Source organism: Cydia strobilella, chromosome 4 (assembly GCF_947568885.1).
Source record: "Cydia strobilella chromosome 4, ilCydStro3.1, whole genome shotgun sequence".
Taxonomy (NCBI): domain Eukaryota; kingdom Metazoa; phylum Arthropoda; class Insecta; order Lepidoptera; family Tortricidae; genus Cydia; species Cydia strobilella.
In genome coordinates, this window is record NC_086044.1 from 5,415,256 (window position 1) to 5,437,546 (window position 22,291).

At 36.6% G+C, this 22,291-nt stretch overlaps 1 protein-coding gene across 2 annotated transcripts in view; it reads right to left on the minus strand.

The window, feature by feature from the left end:
• The window catches only part of LOC134741007 (homeobox protein aristaless-like), a 509,271-nt gene that overhangs the window by 98,747 nt on the left and 388,233 nt on the right, over positions 1-22,291 (minus strand). The window contains exon 1 of one of the 2 annotated variants that reach the window (XM_063673727.1): positions 10,727-11,014. The exons of the other annotated variant lie outside the window; for it this stretch is intronic. Coding sequence (XP_063529797.1) covers positions 10,727-10,868 — 142 coding nt within the window. The 5' untranslated portion in view covers positions 10,869-11,014. Of the gene's footprint in view, positions 1-10,726; positions 11,015-22,291 lie in introns of those variants that run through there. 2 annotated transcript variants of the gene reach the window in all.

Consider the following 22,291-nt stretch of genomic DNA (forward strand, 5'->3'; position numbering starts at 1 on the left):
GGTTTCCCTTCATACTATGTTTATCGATAGTCATAATAACATAACAACAAAGTCATCGTCAACCCATAAAAAGGTCACAGTTTAACGTTCCGTGTACGTAACAATAGATGATGGATGCCACGATAATGTATTTACCGCTTTCTTGTCCATATCATAACAAATTGTAACGCGCAAAAACGTTCCTACGCAAAATATGGCCATGTTTTCTGTGTATTTAGTGATGTACCGAGGGAATACTCAAACTAGAGAACGTTGAATAAGATTCCTACGTTGACACAAAAAGGTGTTTATTTTTTCATAAGTACTACCTAATGTCTACGGAAATGTACCTAGAACCATAATATAATTCTCCAGAACGTTGAAGAAGGTTGGATGTTTCACATGAAAACATTTCTAGTAATATTTGTAAAATTTATACTTATGTAACATCTTAGTATAATTATTTTCATGTTAAACAAATACAGTTACTTCGCTTAAGTGCTGCAAATGAAATGTTTTACCTTAATTAATAAAGAATGCAAGATATTCCTCTATTCTTACAGAACAGAAATCAATACCGCCATGTTCGCGTTACCTAGCTCCCTGTTCTGAACGGTAAACGAGTAAGTATTTTAATGGGTTGAGTATGTTACTCACATCACATACCAGTTCAGATTGAAGCGAACCGTTTCAAAAATAATCCCACCGGATCGCAAACTTGTAGCTCCGGTTTTCTGTGTCTTCAGGATACCTTCCTAATACACGCTCGATCTACATACCACTTCAAGAAATAGTCTAAATAAAATGAACCAAAGGTCAAAACAAAATGAGTCATGAAACTGAGCCGGGAACGTTCCCATAAACATGATGACATCACTACAGGACTACGCAAAATATAACCCATGTTTCCTACACTTTCCTATCCCACCTGTCCCTTAATAACACGTATCTTAAACGACGTAAGAGAACTTGTAACTTGATATCCATACGGCTTTTCGATATTACGCCTATCAATTATTATGGAAATGTGCAAATCTACATACATGCTGGCGGTTAAAAAATACGCAAATGCGAGTAATTTTATTGTAATCGAATATACGTTGGTGGAATTACTAATTTCAATTATGTTGGTTCTAAAATTAATCTATGAGGAAAATAAAATTAACGGACGGATGCTTAATAGAACATGGACTCTATATAATATTCAAGAGCGATAAAGAGGTAAATAACGAAATTTCGATTTTCGTTTTTATCCGATGTCTTACCTAATAAAGTTTAAATCTTACTTACAGAATATAATTGCAAAAAGTATTTGTATATGAAACTCGAACAGACTTTTATTTAACCAATGATAACTATCATTATTGTATAATAGCATAGCTTGACATCATACAAAATTAACACAGAATATGACAAATTGATGAAAACCGGTACCGCGGTACAAACACTAAATCGACACAATCGAATCGGTATCGATTCTCGAATCGATTCGTTTTACTCGCTCGTTACCATGGTGCCAGACAAGGTCGGACTAGGTTATCGGATTTTCGTTTAAATCCATACTAATATTATATGCGAAATTGTGTCTGTCTGTCTGTCTATTACCTCTTCACGCTTAAACCTTAAAATTTAAAAACAGGTCCCGAGCACGCACATCCATCTCGCTCAGCTTACGCTCAGCGGGAGTGAGAGATAAACACGAACCTCCCGTAGATTTAGAAAAAAATCCCTGCCAATAGGTAATTTTCGATAGCTCAGTTCGGCGTACTGTCACAGATTATATAATCGTTCTTACGAACAGATACTTATCTCTCAAAGAAAACGCAAATACCTACCGTTTTGATACCTACACAAAAATACAATGGAGTGACCTTCAACGCGCCGCTCCCCGCACCGCGCGCGCCGGCACAACGCTAGGGGTTGCCGACGCTTCTTTCAAATACTTAGGTGTATTAGGTAGATATCTAGCTATAAATGTGTCGTAAAAACATTACCTACATCTTTAAAACAATTTAATAGTACCTACGTAGCTTGTAACTATCGTAAAAATAATAACAATAGGTGTAAGTACCTATATTGAGAATGTCTACTTACTTTTCCTCATCCGTCGAAAAGGAAACAACTATATTTTGTATTTGTTTTGTTGTTTCTGCATGCATCCATACTACAAGCTGTGTTATTTGTTCGTGACGAGGACATTTCTTTGGCATAGCGCGCGGTGACGTGCGTGCGTGAGCGCGTGTGGCAACCAACTGGCTAGTTTGAGTCCCGCCGGCGGGAAGCGAGTCGTAGGTATAAATCCGAGCTCGCGCGGAGAGTTCCATAGGCCTGGTACTGTACCCGTACCATGAGTCGCTGACAGTGTCAAAACTGACATATACTCTAACGTCTACGTAATTTACTTTCTATACATCTCGCTCGCACTAATATGTCAGTACGAGCGAGATGCATAGAAAGTAAGTTACGTTCACGCTAGCGTTTATGTTAGTGCCGAACTGATGGTAGCCGTACAGGGTACAGGTATATATTACGAAGTCGGAACATCGTCGCCCGAGACAGCGAATTTTTCCACTTTTCCTTTATTTCTATTCATTATTATTTCATTTTTCGGAACTTATGTACAGAATATCGTTTGATATTTACAACTAGCTTTTAAGTTAAGGAAAACATCGTGACTACCTGCATACATCTGCGAAGAAATTCAAATGTGTTTGTACAGTCCGCAACCCGCATTGAGGCAGCAGCGTGGGAAATATAGCCCAAGCCCTTTGGCGCATGAGAGGAGTCTTGTGTTCAGCAGTGGGACGTATACGGGTGTTTATTTAGTCACCTGCAATAATTTACGGGGAATATATCATACATTTTGACTGTTGGACCTTGACATTATCTATGGGAGAGTAATTTTTTTTTTCGCGATTTAGGGGTTGTGCCCATAGTAAAAGTTACTCAGTATGACTTATTTAAGCCCGTAAATTATTCCAGGTGACTAAATAAACACGCTGTTCAAGCTGAATTATTCTTATTATTGATGTTTGATCAAACCGGGGGTCGCGGCAAACCTCGACGGCGTTGGCGAGATGACCTTGACGCCTTTGACAGGAACTGGTGGGAGACGGGTCAAGATCGGGATACGTGGAAAGGGAGGAGGGAGGCCTTTGCCCAGCAGTGGGACACTCTAGGCACTTTAATAAATAATTCTTATTATTCTATTTATTACGTATAGGCTGAATTATTTTTATATTCTATTTATTACTGGCGCCTGGCATATCTATTGATTGATTGAGGCTATTGCCCGAAGCGTGATTTCTCACAATTACCACAAATATGAACAATTTATATTTCCACGCATAACCACGCACAGTTTCTAAGCCATTAAACACTACAATAAATGTATATCAATAGGTAATTGATTTTTAAGTTCTAATTACGTATTCATTTACAATTTAAATTGGTTTTATTCGCACTTAATTTGTTGAAATAGTAAAAATAAATATGTATATTAAGTGTTCCGTTTGTCAAAACAAAGTTTTGCACGGAACACTAATAACTAGCTTCTGCCCGTGAAATCGTTTGTGTATAACGTTTATTGTTTATGATTGATAAAAGCTATCCTTTTTCCTGTCCTCGGGTCTCAAACTATCTCCTACCAAATTTCATATAAATCGGTTTAGCGAATTAAGCGTGAAGAGGTAACAGACATACAGAAACTATCGCATTTATAATATTTTACACTCATGGAAAAATTTAGAGGAACACAATAAAAGTATGTACTAATTTTGAAATAAATAGTGCTGTAATCCAGTTTTTTTTTTCGAATGATCTGCTGGTTATCTCAAAATCACATTCATTCATGCAATTTGGCACATGTCAACCGTCTAATAATTAAAGTGGTTCACACTTGGCCACCAGAACGGCAACAGGCAGCCGCCGCCATAAGTATTCGTCAAAATTACCAGTACGACAGAGCTACACACATGGCTCTGCATTTAAAGGTCGTGTATTTTTTTTTGAACTTATTGAAGTAGGTAAGATAGTTAGTACAGTCGAAGGCAAAAATATCGATCCAGACAAATGGTGTAAAAATATGTGAACACGACTTTATTGTCTAAGGTGTAAGAGCGTACACATAAATTTAAAACTTTGGGAATGTATAATTTATGCCCTTGACTGTACATACCTGTTTAGATTTTTTATGTGCGATGTTGTAATAGTAATGTGTGTCTGTGAATATTAAATTATTTGTTCTGTCCAAGTCGGTACAAAGTTAGCTTAGACGGACTTTAATGCGCAATAAAATTTTATTACCTACATTTTCAACGCTATATGTAGTGATATTACCTATTATTAAACAGCTTTTAATAAATTTATGCAATTACTGCAAGTACTTGCTATAGACATGGTCTTCGTTACATATAATACAGTCATACATTACTAAATCAATCAAACATTTATTCAGCAAATAGGCCACAGGGTCACTTTTACATGTCAATTTTTACAAACAATAAAATTAATCCAAAATTACAAAAAACAATTACATAAATATAAATGTTAAATTACACAAGAAAAAAAAAACTAAAAAAAACTAAAATACCACCTTCAAGTATAGTCCTTTAACAGAAAAAAAAAAGACTTTTAAACTAGCTAAGTACCTTACAAACATAATTAATAAGGCTTTACGACTTTACGTAAAAACACTTAAGTATATTTTTCTGTTATGTTAAAGGTACTAAAAATTATAGTAGATAATAAATGAGACATTATTAAATGGTTACCTCGACGTATCATATCGTGATATCGGTCAAGTTGTAGTGACAGTCAGTTTATTATTCATGCGTAGGTAGTGAATATATGGACAATAACAACACTGTATTTTTTTTAAATTAAGTACGATATATTTTTCACTATGCGGCTATAAATATAGTTAATTGTATCGAATTGTTTAACACATAACGAGTATAGTTGCTATGCAGTTACTCCTAGTCCTATTTATTATATGTATTATAATTTCCTAAATTTCCTGGAATGATATCACACTAAATCTCAATCCAGCGGCGGCAGCATGGTTGCTTTTTATAGCCTGTCACTATGGCTGTCACTTTCGCACTTACATACTTGTTAGAACGTGACAGGCGTGGTGACAGGCGATCAAAAGGTGACCGTGCTACTACCGCAGACCTCAACATACATACTGACATTTGGAACGAGATTTTTTGCCCACGACGAGATGAATGCATCTCTCAGTAGAGGCTCTGGTCAGTGGTCACTTTTTCTTTCGTACATATTATATATGAAGAAGTGAAGCCGATGGTCCTGGGTTCAAATCCCGGTAAGGGCATTTATTTGTGTGATGAGCACAGATATTTGTTCCTGAGTCATGGGTGTTTTCTATGTATTTAAGTATTTATATATTATATATATCGTTGTCTGAGTACTTACCCATAACACAAGCCTCCTTGGGCTTACCGTGGGACTTGGTCAATCTGTGTAAGAATGTCCTTTAATATTTATTTATTTAATTTTATTTTTATTTTTTTATGACATCTATTTCAGTGTTTAAATGTGTGTATAGTTAGTAGTTAGGAGTAGTTTAGTAATTAATAGGTTTTAGCTCATTATATGTTTATATGTTCAAGTCGTTTGAGGAAAACCGCCTCCCGACGTTAGATGTAAAACGGCAATTGCGCAAGGAAAGACCTAAGCCCTCCTACGTGTATACGTACAATGCGGCCGGTCAACTCTACTGTCGTGAGTGTAAAAGAGTTTTTAAGAGCAAGTTTGGCCTGGCCAGCCACATAAGAGCTCATGAGAGGGAGAAACCTTGATTGTTGAGGTCGCCGTCATCGAAATCGATGTGGAGGACTATATGTTTATATAGGTGACGGTTTATGTTTTTTTAATATTTAAATTGCACCTAAGGAAATCCTAATGCAATTAAGGAAATCCTAATGCAATTCGATTTAACATACATATGTATCGCGTGTCGATATCGGTTTCACTTTCATAAGTGTAATAAATGTCCAGTATAATTTATAACTATTTAGGTAAAAATTATAGGTTGTAGTCTAATCAACAAAGACAATTAGCCGTGACAGTGTCTTACATAGATTAGATTAGATTAGATATTTATTCTCATAATATGAAATTACATAGTAGGTATTAATGGTGTTTGATAGATAACTTTGATGGATAAGATGATGCTCTTCCTCCTGGCTTTTTGCCACAGCTCATGGAAGCCTGGGGTCCGCTTGGCAACCAATTCTAAGAATTGGCGTAGGCACTACTTTTTAGTTTTACAAAAGCTACTGCCATTTGATCTTTCGGCCCAGAGGGGAAACTAAGTCTTATTGGAATTAGTCCGGCTTCCCCCGCTTCCCCGCGATGTTTTTTTTACCGAAAAGCGACTGGTAATTATCAAATGATATATCGTACATAAGTTCCGAGAAACTCATTGGTACGAGCGGGGGTTTGAACCCGCGACCTCCGGATTGAAAGTCGCACGCCTTTACCGCTAGACTACCAGCGCTCTAATTACCTATAATTTTCATTAAACGATGATTGTTGATTAAAATAGTAATATTTATAGCATGTTGATGCGTAACTGCGAAAGTTTAATTTTATTTGATTTTTACATGCAAAATTACAATTACTTTAGTGCGAATGGTTATTGCTTAGTAATTAATTAAGTTTGGAATAACGCAATGTATCCGTCTAATCTTTCCGTCTTTCAAGGTTAATCAACCTTTACAGGTTTGTATCAAATTATTTTATGAATTATTTTTTGATTGGACCGGTGGACTTGGTCACTTTTTCTTTAGTGTAAGTATGTTATTTATTTCAGTTTATAATTTAGTTAATAATTTTTTTGAAAATTGTTACATATCAAACACATCTAAAACTCTTCATCCTAGACCTAAACAAAAAAAAAAGTTAGAAAACAATTGCATTTCTACTTTAAGATGTAATTTACTTGGAATATTTCTTCGTCTTGAACCATTTATTACATGTCGGTACATATTTATATTGATAGTATAATATTTACGAATATTATTAAATAGTATTTAGTAGTAGTATTTATTTAATAGTATAATACTATCAATATAAATATGTACCTACATGTAAAAAATACACATGATCAGATCACTAGGTTTTAATATATTTAATATATTTAAAATTGTCATGTGGAGTAAAAAGTTCTCGTTGATTGGGGTAATCCGGAAACTACGATACAAATGGAAATTTTGCAAATTTCCTACTATACTCATTGAAAAATTTAGAGGTTCGCAAAAAAAGGTTGAATATGTGTCAATATCACTAAAACTCAAAAATAAAAATATTACTGACAAATATTACTTACATTACATCACATACTGAGATAAATAACATTAAATCCCTTGGACTGAAAAACGTTACCTCTGGACAACAATAAGCGACGGTACGTTTAAAGTACATAGGTATTATTTATTTTACAAATAAACATCTCCACATTTCGCATTTAAAAATAGGTCTATTAAATATAATTATCTGTCATACTCCAATTATTTTACATCTCTTTTTATTAAAGTACGCTAGATACTTTTGGCACGTAGTCACATTGCCTTAATGATGCGGATTGAACCTCTACCCAATTATATAGAACATACAGTCAAACCGAATAAACTTCGCTATCAATAACAATGACCATCAAACTAATCTTCGAGCGAACCGTACCAGCCTATGACGTCACAACTTCCATAAGTAGTTGTTTCCTGAACTAAATTGGACTACATCCCGCTACCCGATTAGCCCGATTCCAAATCCAATCAAAACTAAACTTTAACTCTACAACTTAAGATTGAAATTCAATTGTTTGTAGAATTTAATCAGACTCGACCTACGTGTTCTTTTACTTTCCAAAACGGAACCTTAACTTGTTCAAATTAAGATTTAATTTGCTTTGTCTGCATGTTTCGTGATTACTGTCGTGTATGGAGCCGATGGGGGTAGGTTGGGACAGGTGAGTTTAGTGGTAAATTGGGTTGATGCCGGATAGGGTAATGAACTGCCTGAAGTGAAAAATGTTGCGTAATCGTAATTATTATTAGCTTGTAGTTTTATCGGCTTCACACTTTAAAATGCGGGTTTTATTAACGAATGGCATATGTTCAGATAATTTTGTCTAGCAAGTGGAGCTGTTTTTTATACCTAGCCTATATTGTGTCCGTGTCACATCGTTATGAGTAGAGTAAGTACTCACCGTACTCATAATATACTTATAGGTACAAGCCATTCCGTCAACATTTTTGTATACTCTACACAAAAAATGGAATGCCCTGAAAAATCATTATGGTGTTCATTTTAGGTACCTCTGTTTTTCTGAATAAAAAATAAATAAATAAATACCCTTTGCTTATATCGGTTTTATCTTAGGTATTAAAAGGGTTTGTTTTATGCTATTGTCTTACAATTGGGGGAGGTCTATGCTGTCCAGTAGTGGACGTCTATCGGCTGACATGATGATGATTATTGTTTTACAATCTACTATTATTAGGTACCTAAGTAGCAGTTGCATCAGCTAAGGGATATTTTTCGTAGGTACCTAATTCTTACTTGCGTATTTTATTTTCTCTAAAAGCTTAATTAAGTTTATATTACAAATTTATAGAGGCGGGAGCTAGTCAACTTCTTTATCGAATTTGCATTTACAGATTATTTTGATACACGTGTAAATTTATTATAAAACTAACTACCAATTACTTTACATAAAAACAATAATTAGCTAACATACTTAGCAACAAGCATAATAAATTAAAACGATTTGACCTACAAAACCTTTCTGCTATATTGCCCGTAATTGCAATCATAAACTCATTTATGAGCTGTCAGGTGTCATGGCTGCATGCAAGGAAACTGTTGTTACTTTGTAAGAGTCGTTAGGTAAGTCATTAAAATCACTATAAAATTATTGTTATAGGTGATGATGATGATGATGTCATCATGATTTTCGAGATACTAGTTGTAACTCGAACATTATTCGCCTTTAAATTAAATTCTAGAAAGATCTAAAGGGGCCCACTTACTATCTAACCATCAGTCTGCCTGTCAGTTAAAACAAAAATTTGACAGTTCCGAACAACTGACCGGCCGATATCGCCCGGCGAACTGATAGTCAGTGGGCCCCTTAAGGCTCTACCGTCAAAAACGAAAATCGAAATTTCTTTAAAAAACCGGACAAGTGCGAGTCGGATGCGCCCACCGAGGGTTCCGTACTTTTTAGTATTTGTTGTTATAGCGGCAACAGAAAATACATTATCTTGTGAAAATTTCAACTGTCTAATAGCTATCACGGTTCATGAGATACAGCCTGTCCCGTTTTTACCCTTTGGGTACGGAAACCTAAAAACGAACATGAATCATAGGTCCTCTAAAGACCCCACCGATATCGTATGCGATTTTTGATACATTGCGACATTTGATCGATCGGTGGAATTAGTTGCACCTTAGTAGCCGGAAATGTATCGCAAATCGCATGCAACTATCGTTGAGGTTTGTAGAGTTCCATAACATAATGTTAATGACAACATACATTTTTGGAATTAGACCGGGCTATTCGGCGTACCATAACGCTTTTCGAAATCTTTGAGAATAAAGTCTAAATCACACACAGTTTATATCAACAGACAGCAAGCAGATTTTAATATTTTTAGGGTTCCGTACCCAAAGGGTAAAACGGGACCCTATTACTAAGACTCCTCTGTCCGTCTGTCTGTCTGCCTGTCTGTCTGTCTGTCTGTCACCAGGCTGTATCTCATGCACCGTGATAACTAGACAGTTGAAATTTTCACAGATGATGTATTTCTATTGCCGCTATAACAACAAATACTAAAAACGGTATAAAATAAATATTAAAGTGGGGCTCCCACACAACAAACGTGATTTTTTTGCCGTTTTTTGCGTAATGGTACGTAACCCTTCGTGCGCGAGTCCGACTCGCACTTGACCGGTTTTTTTTATTCTACTTTGTTAGAAATACTATACGTACCTATACGTTATCTTTGACGTGAGTAGCATATCTACTTTTTGATCGATTACTCGCAATATGTATCAGTTGCATAATTTTCAACTCTCCGCCGGCAAAATAAATATTTTTCCCCTCACTACCTCGGAAAGCATTTTATCCACTAGTGAGGAAAGTAATTTGACCTTTTTTTTTTTTTTTTTTTTTTATCCTATCTGGCTTTTACTCCCCGCAATTTTGCACGGGGTGAATTTGCCAATGTCGGTTTTTGACTTTCACACGTGAGGAGAATTTGACCTTGGAGCGTGTTTAAGTAGCTTTTGACAGATAACAAAACGTAAAACGCTCATAATAATGGTTTGTTCGATATTTATTATCATTAAATAAATGGTTTGAGAATTAAATAAAAAATACAAATTTGGATTTACATCCTAATAGCTTACTTCTAATCGTCGAATCATACGTAAATGTAATGCACTAACTAAGATCGAAGGACTATAAAGGGGCCCACTGACTATCTGTCCGCCGGACGATGCGATATCGGCCTGTCAGTTGTTCGGAACTGTCAAATTTTTGTTCTAACTGACAAGCCGATATCGTCTGGCGGAGTGATAGTTAGTGGGCCCCTTTAGTATTATCTATTTTGTGTTTTCACTAGCTAATTCTTTTAGTATCCCAAATGTACAACACCACAACACACTAAAGTGCGGAGTTAGTAGATCTCTACAAATTTTTTTCCGCGGAACCACTTACCTTCGCTGTTGCTCGCGCCGTCGGAATCCCCCATCAGGTTCCTGATGCTGAACGAGCTAGTCTTCTTCACCTCGGGCTTTGTGATCTCACACTCTCGCCCTCCCCCCGCCTCCTCCTCCCCTCGCCTCGTCGTCAGATCCATTTTTGAATTCGGGAGTCGACCGTTTGCGTTCGAATTGTTCAAACCGACCGGCTGTCATTTGTTTTTGCATTTTAATTTCCGGACATTGCGAGTTTGTTTCGGACGGGTTTTATCACAATTGTACTATGGTTTTAATCAATTAAGTCGTTTTTTTTTTAAAATATAAATACATAAAAAACATCAAAACAAGATTTGTCTTCTTGGTTTGTTCAAATAAGGCACTGTTACAGTTTCCAAATCCATTACGGTCACATGTCCACCGTCACTCAAAAATCCGGTTCCGCACAAGTATTTTGCAATCACTGTTCCGTGTGCGAATATTCGCGCGACGCGCGCCGAGTCCGCCGAGTGCCGAGCAACTGGCCTCCGGCCCTCCGACCATCGCGGCGCGCGGCCCTCCCTACGCCTCCAAGGCGTAAGCTCCGCCTCCCTACACGTACTTCAATTACTCTATACGCGCGATTTTTTAACACAATCGATTTGTTTTAATGAGCCGTAATTGCGTTTATTGATACCGGATCAGAGTATTTTCATAGATGCAATTTACGGAACGGGGAAAAATACTTGTCGAGAGTTTTTAAGGGGATATTTTATGGTAATGCCGCATGTCGGGCGACGTTTATTATGAGACAAGTTAATGAGAATAAGTAAATAAATTAATGTTTCAGTTTTATGTTTTATAAGAGAATTGGGTCCAGGATGGAGCTGAGCAGATGTCTTGTACATTAATAGTATTCCATTGAAGATTAAGTGTTAATTTGTTGATCATGTTTGTATTATCTCCTTCGCATATAATATATGCAAGCAAATTATTAACAGTATGATACCTTCGCTTATTATAAATTAAATATCTGGGAGACCGAGCCATACTCATAAATGCGCGTTTTCCCAGAGATAAGACATAGCTAGATCGTTTTCTCGCCTCCGAAACCCCCCATATAGCAAATTGGAAATATATATATATATATACACTCAGTACTTGCAACTTTGGCCCAAGCTCTGTAAAACTACATTATGAGAAGGACCCCCAAATGGCGCGTTGCGTTCTGTCGCGTTGTCGCAACGCATTTTATTAGGCATGTCATAAAATACATGCAAAATGTCGCAGTGTCGACGCTGTGTCGACGCTACGACGTCGCTGGCGACTAAGTAAACAACGCGACGCAACGCAACGCACCAGTGGGGCCGGGCCCTATGTTGTAAGTACCTTAAGAGGCACTCCACACTAGCGTCTTCCGAGCGTCGGCGTCTAGTCATCTCTATGGCTGCTGCCCAACGCAACGTTGGCGCAACTGCGCAGCGACGCCATTTTTCATAGCGCTGACGCTGAAAAGACGCTAGTGTGGGGTAGCCCTAAACTAAGGCTACTAACGATTTTGTGATTGTCAACGACCGGCTGGGAGCAAGCATAAATAATATTTACTAACTTACTAGTTACTAGACCTAACTAGAATTTATAATCTCAAAACATCGTCTCACTCGGCGGCTACAGTATATTATCACTTTTGATTTATTTTGAAGGGTTGTCAGCTGCACTGTGTCCTAAGGAAAAGCTATTTCAGTTATTTTACATGTAACTTATAAATCTAGGCCCAGATTTATGTGAAACTACGAAGTGTTACGCCATCTTAACTTTGAATAAATATAATTATAATTTAAATTATTTGACTAAAATCTTAACGAATTCATTAAATAATTTAATTCTATAATTTATTCAAAAACAATTTCATCGCTATTCAGAACTGCTGTTTAATGAACTGTGCATCTACCGTACATAATAGGGTCAGAAAATACAGCGAATTTAAATTTTTCATTCAAAACTTGTTTTTGTTCCATTTCGTTTGTTTTATATACTAGAGCTATATAAACTTATTACAGACCTAGATATACCTCATCATCGTATGTGCAAAGTTTTATTACAATCCAACACGTAGTTTTAAAATGAGAGTTTGTATGAGAAGGTGAAATTCGGCCGAGCTTGCCGGGGACTTAAGTAATAGGCATAAATAAAATTCAATACGAATAAATCACAATAATAATGTATGGAAATAAATTATCACGTGACCTCCATTTTTTTTATGTTTGGCGTTTGTCAATGTCCGGTTGTCATCCTGACAGGCCCCCTGTTCCACAATATCTTTGTCAAATGTGGATACACAATTTTTCCCATCAATGCGACAACCCTAAGCTAACTAGTTAGCGTTGCTGTTGAAATAGTCAAGTCTATTTGAGTAAGTGCAGAATGCAGTTTTATCTCAATGGACGCCGACGCACGCGCAATATGTATGGGTGCATGTCTCGTCGGATAATATTATTCCATAATTACAAAATTATGGATGTTTTGGATTCTGTAATTAATGGAATCTTTCTAGATTATATTCCTCTCCTCCTATTTCATGGTGTTATCGTAGAAGAATTTTGTAATTTGCAGTGCCCTTACAGGCTTCATAGCTGTTCATTATTCACCGTATGTGCCTAATATATGAGCAATACATGACTGATTACTGACTAAATAAGTTTAGTTTAATGAGTTTTTTCGGGACGTTGTTGCTGCTCACGCGGATTTCTCTACCTTTCTACTTTGCTATGTTTAGTGCAGTTATTCTGAAGCTACGTATTTGTAAATTTACACATAATTAAGGGCCACCCCACACTAGCGTCTTTGGAGCATCGGCGTATGTATAGTCAGCGCTATGGAAAATGGCGTTGCTGCGCAGTAAAGTGGTTGCGCCAACGTTGCGTCGAGCAGCAGCCATAGAGTTGACTAGACGCCGACGTTTGGGAGACGCTAGTGTGGGGCGGCAGTAAATGTTAGTTTGTAACATTGAGTGAGTAGGGAGAAACATCAATGTTGAGACAATGAAATTTAATTAGAACCGTCTAAGCTAACTTTGCAGTTGCACCGACAGGAACAGAACATACCTAGTGAGGGAGGGAGTATCATTATAAACATCATATTTTCATAGACATTTGACATTACCACACTTTGTCATTGCAAATGCCATGGAGAGTTAGCTTGGTCGGACTCTAGCAAACTTTCAATTCGAAATTCGAATGATTTAATTAATAAGTATCGTGAATTAAATTTGTTTTACACATATTACGCCTGAGGCCGACTTGTGGCACATTTAATTGGATTTTCAATCTTTCTCTACATATAAAGTGTATTTCAATATAAATGGCAAATAATGTAAATAAAATTAAATACTTCTAGGTAACAGATTTTGTTAGCATTTGATATATACCTAACCTATCATTTTTACGAAGATTCTTTTCACAGACATATTAAGTAATAAAATATTATCATATATTTAACTAGAAATTGATGAAAATAAAAGATAAATTTAAGGGTATAAACCATTAATAAGATCACGATTTTTCTAAAAGGTTGCGAGATCACGAAGTAAATTGGATTCTTTACATTATTTGCCATTTTTATTGGAGTTCCACTTTATGTATACATTCACGTACATTATAAGAAAATTATCTCAAAATTAAAACAAAACCTTTATCACACGAACCCATTCACATTTCAAAAACCGAACCCGCGAAACGGCGGCGCGTTCAAAGTGCCCCAGCGGGGCGCCGCGCCCAATCACCGGCCTGATCCTATTTGTATGGTAATCCGCTCATTACAAAGGACCCCTGAATTTATGGCCGAGGTCCCGGGGCAGTTTGTTTTGGACTCACAGGGTCAATTATTAATCTAGGAAAAAGACTTTTAAATTTGATTTGCAATTGTTCTCCAGGCCAGAATATGTTCGCCAGAAATATTTATTTAGCTACGTAGATTAGCATAAACAAACTTGCGGATTTTCATTTTATATTATATCTATATTCAGTTAATTTTAGTTTCCTAACATTTTAGTAATGTCAACCGGAATACATAAATGCAACTATGGGTTTATTGCACCTATTTCGTATTTCTCAAATACGACATTTTATTTCCAGGTAGATCAGGCTCTTATCACTAGATGACAAGAGTTATTGTAACTCGCGTTGTTTAAAACTAACTCAAATAAACGCAATAATCCATAGTTGCAGTTATCCCGGTGGACCTTATTTATTATCTTTTAGTTTTCTCGACGCCTTTTCATTTCGTACAATTTCGTACAACAAATATTGAAAAACGTATCAAAATAATATTTATCTATACGCAGGTCCAATGCGGATTGGGCACACAGCTTTGAATTTCTTCGCAATGCAGGTTTCCTCACAATATTTTCCTTTCAGCCTTATTCTATTAAAATTCCATAGACATAATTTTTTGCCCCTGATAAACCTTAATTACCCCAAGCACGCCGCCGCAGTTTTCAATAAAATTTCAGAACTATCATAGCTTCTTTTTAATATCCACTTATATCAAAACCACTAAGCCTTAACGCTTTATTACCGGGACAGAAAGTTGACAATCGCTTATTTTACTGCCTTATCTTGGTTCTAAATCTTAATAATAAGAGAGTAATTGTTCGAAATATGCATGGTCATCGTTTAAATATACAGTTCATTATTTTATTTAGAGGCAACAAAGGCGGTGCCTCGGTCAACTACCGTTGTATTTGTTTACCGCCGACAGAGGGACCGACTATTGAATCAATAAATAGATTAGTAGGTACATACTTTGTTAGTGATACACCGACGTAATAAGTATTACAAAGTTTGGAGTTGCGCGGGAAATGTGAATTTTCACGCTGAACCATTCATTCGATCTTTCAAGCAAGTGCAATAGGGGGCACCTACAAATATTTTCCATTTATTTTTATCTATTAATGAGGTACTGTCTATATATCTAATATATCACGAAAAAACATTGTTATAATAAAATTCTCGCAGACATTTAGGTACCTAAGTACTTTGTGTAAAAGTATTTCGTCATCATCATGGATATCGTTTTCTGGGTTCTCATTGACTGGGGCGGTACGAAATTCTTCGGGATCGAGAGTATTTGTATAAATATTATTAAGATACATACTTTATACATAATATATACTGACCGATTTTGTAAATTAACGGTTCATTGGATACCAGTAGACATGCTGAGTGACTGCGTGCATAAAAGAAAAATCAGAAACCTCTTTCTACCCTCGTAGATCGTTGCGATTGCGGTTTTTAAATGTATTAGGTAACGAATACTTAATTTAAGTATGTAGATTAACAAAAATGTTTCTGCCTTTATCAAACAATTGATTATATTTACCATTTTAACACAAAACCATTATCTACGGTTAAAACCCCTTTTCTACGCATGCCACCAACATTATCCCTCATTAGTTCCATTCCACACACATCAATCCCGAAACGCGAACCTGCGGAACCCTGCGGAACCCTGCCCCTGCTTTCATGCGCAAACGCAAGTCACCGGCGCGCAATCATCGGCGCGCGCCTTTGTTTCTACCGCCGTGGCGCCAAACGTCAAACCACGTTGGACAGTCGTATAGGTAGTTAAAATTGGAGGCGGTTTGGAAATAATCCTTCTTCCTAAACTGTGAAATAGATGATTATTAGATTGATTAGAAGTATCCTAAAACAGCCCAACTCACAAAAGCTCCCAACTATTATCCAAAATAAACTCGAATATCTTATTCATTCAGGTATGACAATTATTTGAATCTCTTTGTTATAAATATTTTTATAAAAAGAAGCCAGCATGTGTCTAAGTTATAGAGGTAGGTATTGTATATTCATAAAAAGAAGCCAACATGAATAGGCTATTTGACTAATTTTTGAAAATGGTTTTAATTGATTGTTTATGAATGACCTAATAATTACAGTACATTGATATTTCCGTGAAATTTCCTGTATTAAATATTTAAAAAAACAATGTCAAAGTTTATTTATTTTGAACGCGCCTTAAACGCTGTTTTCGCAAAGGGGTTTTCTAATCACGTGACACAAGTAAGTGTGCGCAAGTAAACTCAGTCAATGACCTTAGTTAATCTTATGGTTTATGTGCATTGAATTCATTATTTCACTGTAAAATATATCAGAAAACTGTGGAACAATAACTAAAATTAACTAAATACAAATAAAACTGCTAAAACACTCAAGACAATCAAGAATTTACCCGCGTGTGACGTCATCCGAGCGTTGACCAATCACAGAGCGTTCACGTCCCTGATGAAATTTCAAAAAATATTAAATTTTCTTTCGTTTATTTTCAAAAAAAAAAACATAATTTACATTCAAATATAGTGAAATATACTTTATTAGTTTATTATCTTTCAGGATGACAGCAATTCTTTATATATTTTTAATGTTGTCAAATACCCTATTGCGAGTCGGACTCGCTCACCGAGGGTTCCATACTTTTTAGTATTTGCTGTTACAGCGGCAACAGAAATACATATTATACCTGTGAAAATTTCAACCGTCTAGCTATCACGGTTCGTGAGATACGGCCTGGTGACAGACAGACGGACAGACGGGCGGACGGACAGTGGAGTCTTAGTAATAGGATTCCGTTTTTACCCTTTGGGTACGGAACCCTAAAAAGTACTTGTCAACTAAGGTAGCATTAGCACTAATCTCAGGCTTGCTCGATTTGAAGCCGCAAGTGTTGGTTGTTGCCTCATTACGATGTAGTTATCATAATTAGCCTGGTTGGGGTTACAATTAGGTACCCTGTAATTGGGGTTAGGTCAGATTATGTCACGATTTTAGGTAGGATTTGTTTATTTGGTAGAGAAACGAGAATCTTCTCTTTTTTTTATTGGTAGTACTAGTGGTACTTTTTTTGTGTACTTTTATGAATTAATTACACAGTGCATTAGTACCTACTTACTGTTACGCAATTATTATGGAGATTTCGGAAACTTTTGCAATCGTAGGCTCGTAGGTAAGAAACGTGTTTCCTCATAAATCTCATAATGCACGTCATGTAAGCACAGATGTAGGTACAGTCGGACGGGTCATCGCCGCCCGAACACGCCCACTAATTCAATTTACATCGCGCAGTATGCCAGTACAGTCGCCTACAAAATGCTTGTGTAATTAATGGCACGGATGGCACCTGTATTTATGCCATAGTACGAGCCACAGCTAATACACAAGTATACGTATAGGATGATAACTTTTAATACATACTTTGAAGAGTTTTAAGTAGTCTATAAGTATTGTGATACTTAGAAAATTGCACCTCGTAGTACTTCCCCAGGAAAAAGTATAAAATACATCGATTTCAGTTTTTTTAAATAATTTACGAACTTGTATCACATCCTCAATAAAATAAATAACCTAATGTTTTACATTAATTGCTGACGTAATTCTAAAATAACTAACACTAATTTTCAGGATTATGTTTTCATTATCAGTGCGCACGAAAGAGTAAGGCAGATAACATATTATGTATTATGTGTGAATTACATACCACCGCTTGTGATGACTAATTAGTTTAACAATCAGACGTAAGCCGCCGCCATACAATTCTGAAATGACATACTTAGGTATATTAGATAGTTGAACATATCTACCTATGTGTATTAGTAGTTTTCGTTGTGAGACTTGTGAGAAATTGATGTAATACAAATACATTAGTGTGAGTAGAAGTTTAGTATGTAAAATAAGTTTTTGGCAAAAATTTCATTTTTGGTACACGCTTTTATCGCTGACTGTACTTTTTTTTTCCACAGGCAACTAATACTCATCGAGACAATTCTACAAACCCCAAACACAATTAGGTTTCGTTGTTGTATCACAGAGTTCCTATGCCACCTCCTGTCTCTATCATCAGATCAGCTCGATGGTACTTTAATATTGCATTGTCACCCGACTATTATGTGTATGCAAATTTTCAGCTTCATTGGAAGTCGGGAAGAGGGTCAAATTTAACTTACAAGATTTGACCCGTACAAACATAGTTACATAAAGAAGTACATACATAGATACATACATAGGTACATTGCAAGTTAATAAAAATCCCACCAAAAACATTTCATGTTAAGTGTTGCCAAGACTAGGCGCATAAAGCTTTTACACTAAAAAGCTATCAGATCCCGTAGTAGGTACCAAGACTTACTCTGTAAGTCCTAACTTTATAAGCTCTAACTGTATAAAGTCAACATCTTGGTCAAACGTACAGTACGGCTTGGCCGTTTCGTTGCTGTCAAATGGACAAATTGGACAATCCCTTCCCTGACACTCAGAATTTGAAAGACTTGTGTTACTACTTTGTACAACAAGTCCACCGAGGGAGTGTTTATGTGACTGCAACGAAACGGCCAAGCCGTACTGTACGTTTGACCAAGATGTTGGCTTTATACAGTTAGAGCTTATAAAGTTAGGACTTACAGAGTAAGTCTTGGTACCTACTACGGGATCTGATAGCTTTTTAGTGTAAAAGCTTTATGTGCCTGGTCTTGGCAACACTTTACATGAAATGTTTTTGGTGGGATTTCATTCATTTTTGTAAGAGTTGATATACCAGCTAGAAATGACAATTATTCGTTTATAGAATCTACGATAATACAGGATCATGTAAACAGGCATAATTTAAAATATTTTAACATTAGATTTTTATAAAACTTACGTATTGCTAGCGCTATATATGTAGGGCCTATGTAAATTATAAGTCAGGAATATTATGTATTATAAATTGTAAGTTTCTAGAAATTTTAAAGCATTATTACTATAATCGGAATTGTTTTTAATGAAGTAAGCGTTACTGAAGGTCTCCGATTCAGCTCAGTCAATCGATTTTTTTGAATTTTGTGTTCATGTTTACGACTAAGTACATATTCCATTTTTGGAAAATATACAAAATCACGGAGTCATTGTAGATCAGCGCCTAAAGAAGTAGCGGTTTCGATATCATTAGGCATTTTTTTCTTTTTGAGACATGTGTTCTATCTACATGCAAACATCTAATGCAGAATTTTTATCTATTTAGATATTTAATTCTTAATGGAGAATAAGTAGCCAAATTTCACCTAGGGATTTAGATACCTTTGGTGTGTAGGTACGTACCTACGTGTTATCGTGGTGCTGTTGGAAAACCGCGGCTTTGTAGTGCGACGATTAGAGTTTGACATGTATTTTTTAAATTAAAATTTGATTTTAGCGAGTGCGAAGTGCGCGCCGTTCCGGCTCTCCGGCTGTTCTTCTGTATAAGTCGTACGTATTACTAAAGATAGATACTTTGGTATTACTCAACTTATTTTCGCGAAATTTTGTGAGCAGAATTTAATAAAAAAATATTAAAATCGCTCACTTATCACACGCGAGTCAAGAGTTAAAAAAACAGGTATATAAATGAGCTCTCCGAATATGCATACATTGTTACGGATCTTACGGCCGCGTTACTCTGGTGCGGCGCACCACGGCGCACGGCACGCGGTCTCTACACGGCGCGAGTTGCCAATCGTTGGGAACTGTTTGATGGCACTGTGACATCCGAAAACAAAAAGTACAGTTTTATGTTTTTTTCTAATAGGCTAGACTTATTTAGGCTATGTTCGCGAGGTTCTACAGCTCACAGAACCTCCCTTGTGTTTAAAGTTCACCATCTCGCGGCACCGCGTTATCCCGGCATTTTTAGTCACGACACGGCTAATGGGAGCCTGGGGTCCGCTTGGCAACTAATTCCAAGAATAGGTAATAAGCGAAGGCACAAATTTTTACGAAAGCGATTGCCATTATTAGGATTAATCCCGTTTCCTCACGATGTTTTCTTTCACGGAAACGCGACTGATAAATATAATTTCGTACATAAGTTTCGAAAAACTCATTGGTACGAGCCGGGGTTTGAACCCGCGACCTCCGGATTGAAAGTCGCACGCTCTTACCGCTAGGCCACCAGGTCGTTATTCTTTATATTTGTCTAAAATATTCGATATCCTAAATGTCAAATAACTTACGCTTCTCAAATGCTACTGCGAACGGTAAATAGTCATATCATGATAGGAAGCTTACATTCACATATGACCTTTTATTTTCGGACGTCACTGCCGTCACTGGTGTGTCAGACAGAGTTCTCAACAGCTGGCTACTCGTAGGCGTGTAGATATCTCGGATCCACCAGTGTAACCTGACCGTAAGCTCCGTAACAAAATAAGCGTAATCGGAGAGCTTACTTATACCGGTTTGTTTAGCCCTTCACTCGCGTGTGATAAGTAAGCGATTTTAATATATTTTTTAAAGTTTATTACGGCGCCATCCAGTGTTGAGTAGCTGTATTAGATTAGTGTTAGGCGAGCTATTTTGAAATAATTAAAGAACAGTCTATGTTTCATAACTTTGACATTCTATTTTAAACCGTGGTATATGTTACCTACAGTTGATATTCATTCTAAAAATGTCAACCGGTAAAACCCTATTGGAATGGAAAGTTGCTATTAATGTATGCCGCTAAAAAGCTGTCATTTCATATTCATTAGTTTATTAATTCGTGCAAGAAACAGTGCCAATATAGAGGGTGCTACCTGGCTGGTTTTTGTGAACCTGGTTCAAATCTGTACTTTGAAAACTTTTTGCCTTTTTTTATCGTTGTTTTTTTATTAGCATTCCGATCACTGCTACCACACAAAATTTCACGATTCTAGGACTTCAGGAACCAATGTTTCCAGGTTTATGGGTATTTTTAGGTACCCCCATTTTAAGGGGTTGCAGGGCGAAAGTCACAGATTTCTGGTCACCATATGTGATTGCATACCGAACCATCTCTACATGCCAAATTTCACCATTCTAAGACTTCAGGAAGTAGTCTGTATTTTCTATGACGCGAATTTCATGTGTTTCGGACAGTGAAAATTAAGATACTATAAAATTTTAAGTATAATAGGTAGCTTAATAAAACTTGGTGTTTTTGATAAGTCTACTGAGTACATGGTATACAAAAAAATTCAGCTCTCTAGCATTGTCCAAGCCGAAACTATGAGGGTTCGAAAACACGGCGAAACGTGCCGAGAAAAGATATGCACTGCCTTTTGCCCTTTGTCTCGTCTGGGCGGGGGCACGGCCGTGCCCCCAGATCTTGTAATTACAATTTCTAACAATGAAAAGTAGACTATACATAGGTACCCTCCTCCAATTGAGAGGGGATTTAAATCTTCTCGAGGCAGAGGTTTGGGGTTAGAGCCGGCGTATTTATTTGAAGTACATAAGCGCATTGTAATTTGTAATATGCCTACTTGAATAATAAGCTATTTTTATCTTTATATTACTAATTGAATGTTCATGTCAAATTTCATGTATTTTAATAACATGTTTGCAAATGAGCGTAACTTCAATAATATGAGAGCGGCTTTTTGGCGGCGGGTTCGTGTTACCCTTAATGACCAGTGTTTTTTTTTTACAGTAGCGCTTTTGTCAGCAACTGTCCACTGTTAATGAGTACGATGAGTCGCCGGACAGAGGCCGAGTGGCCATATTAAATTCCGTAATTACGCCCGCCCCGCCCTGCACGGTAGTCTGGCCTTGTTCTTAACGAA